This window comes from Ptychodera flava, unplaced genomic scaffold (assembly GCF_041260155.1).
Source record: "Ptychodera flava strain L36383 unplaced genomic scaffold, AS_Pfla_20210202 Scaffold_104__1_contigs__length_263549_pilon, whole genome shotgun sequence".
NCBI classification, from domain to species: domain Eukaryota; kingdom Metazoa; phylum Hemichordata; class Enteropneusta; family Ptychoderidae; genus Ptychodera; species Ptychodera flava.
The window spans coordinates 224,367-226,877 of NW_027248286.1; the positions used below are offsets into that span (position 1 = coordinate 224,367).

The 2,511-nt window shown below is 43.1% G+C and overlaps 1 protein-coding gene across 1 annotated transcript; it reads left to right on the forward strand.

Moving 5' to 3' along the window:
- The first annotated feature begins 928 nt into the window (after positions 1–928).
- Positions 929–1,837, forward strand: LOC139126592 (uncharacterized). Its single transcript, XM_070692659.1, has one exon. The coding sequence runs from the start codon at positions 929–931 to the stop codon at positions 1,835–1,837; it is 909 nt and encodes a 302-aa protein (XP_070548760.1).
- The last annotated feature ends 674 nt before the right edge of the window (positions 1,838–2,511 follow it).

Consider the following 2,511-nt stretch of genomic DNA (forward strand, 5'->3'; position numbering starts at 1 on the left):
CGACCCAAGCAAACCAACGATAGTGAGTGCAGATGCCAGCAGCTACGGACTAGGTGCAGTCTTGCTGCAACAACATGACGATGTCAGAAGGCCTGTTGCATATGCTTCACGTACACTAACGAAAGCAGAACAGCGGTACGCACAATTGAAAAGGGGTGTTTAGCAGGCGTTTGGGCTTGTGAGAAATTCTCCCGATACATCACTGGTCTAGAGTCATTCATACTACAGACTGACCACAAACCACTAGTACCACTGATCAACAGTCAAGACATCGACAAAGCACCACTAAGATGTCAACGCTTACTACTAAGGTTGATGCGATTCAACGCAAAGTCAGTATACGTACCTGGAAAAGAATTAGTAGTAGCCGACACACTGTCAAGAAATCCGATTCAGTGCATAGAAAAACCTGATACGGAAGGTGAAATACAAGCACATGTTGATAACCTGGAAGCAATGGAACCAGGAACACCAGACAAGATGGAAGAAATCAGACAAGCAACGATGGATGATGAACAACTGAGGTTAGTACTAGAATATACCAGTCTAGGATGGCCAAAACGAGCAAAAGAAGTGCCAGACGAAATTCAACAATACTACTCAGTGAGAAACCAGCTTTCATTGAATGATGGCAAACTCATTTATCAAGACAGAATGTCATACCAACCACAATGAGAGAGGAAGTCCTGGACAAAATCCACGAGGGACATCAAGGTGTGACAAAATGCCGTGAACGAGCAATCCATGCAGTATGGTGGCCAGGCATCACTAGTGATATCAAGAGAAAGATAGCTAATTGCAAATTCTGCATGGAAATAAACCAACACAGCGAAAGGAGCCGATGATAGCAACGCCATTGCCAGAGAGACCATGGCAGAAAATAGCTGTCGATCTATGCGATCTTAACAATAAGAAATATATGGTCGTCATGGACTACTACAGCAGATACTTAGAAATCGTACATATGACAAGTACAACCAGCGAACAAGTAATTGGAAAACTGCAAAATCTGTTTGCCCGATGGGGAATTCCAGAAGAAATATTCTCCGACAATGGTCCGCAGTTTTCATCAGCAGATTTCCAAGAGTTCGGCAGAAGTATGGATTTCGATGCACCACATGCCACATCTAGTCCACATTACCCACAATCCAACGGGGAGGCAGAAAGAGGAGTACGCATCACTAAGAAAATCCTAAAGCAGGATGACGTATTTCTTGCATTAATGAGCTACCGAGCAACTCCAATAGCAGCAACCGGCATGAGTCCATGTCAACTGATGATGGGACGCCAAATTCGTACCACATTGCCTACAATAGCAGCAAAACTAGAGCCAAGACAACCTGACTTGGAAGTAGTCAGAGCTGCAGATAAAAAGGTAAAAAGTGCATACGAGCGAGCATTCACAAAAAGACACGGAGCCAAAAGTTTGCCAGAGCTGTTACCTGGAGACAACGTCCAAGTGAAATTGGATGGAGAAAAAGGATGGAAAACTCCAGCCAGGGTACTGCAAGCGGATACAGCACCACGCTCATACATTGTGCAAACACCAAGTGGTACTCTGAGAAGAAACCGAAGATATCTATTATTTGTGTCAAGGCCAGACAAAACAGAGGGGAAGACCCTGGATCTATCAATGTTTGACAACGATGAGTCAGCAGATCCAGTTACACCAACCTCAGTGGAGAAGTCAACGCCCACTGTGGAACAACAACAACCACCGGTTGAAAATATCTCACCGCCTATGCCAGAAGCTCAGGGAAAACAAACAGATGTAATCAGAACCCGGAGTGGAAGAGCAGTTAAGAAGCCTGTGAGATACTACGATGAATACTGTTAAGTAGATAGCAACCAGATTGCCTTGTGCGGGGCAGAATAATCCCCAGGCAACTGTTCGACTTAGGATAGTCCACCCCTAAGTCTAGTTAGGCGAACCTATTTAGTAGAATAGAAATTTTGCGCAAATAGGACGACAATCGACATTAGAAATTTATTGACAATTGGACAAGGACAGAACAACGTATTGACCATTATGATTGGATGACGAACACTGTTCAAAATGAACTCAAAAGAAAGGGAGATGTCTTGAGTTACTGAGAGTTACCATGACTACAATGCTAATCAGTATCAGTATCAGATTACTTTACATAAGACTACATGAGACAGCGACACGTGGTAGTTAGTCGACAGTCAATTGAGTTGTGTATATAGCTTTCGTAGAGCTAGTAATAAATGTATTGAAAACGACATCGAGCCTCGTCGTATTTCATGACAGATGTGAATTTTATGTTGCAGGGTTTGTGGTATCGAAAATTATCTGATCCTGTGTAATTGTTTTCGAACGTTAGTATTAAGTTTGAATTATCAATCGAACGAAACAATAAAATGCTTCTGGGAAGTGTTGATCACAAAGGGAAGAAGTATAGATCGCAGGGGAGTATAGATCGCAGAATTACCTGCGAGCTACATTTATACTTCCTGCGATCAACACTGCCTGCCATGTGCATGCCATTG

Coding starts and splice junctions, on each gene's coding strand:
- LOC139126592 (XM_070692659.1), top strand. CDS start 929: ATGGACTACTACAGCAGATACTTAGAAATCGTACATATGACAAGTACA.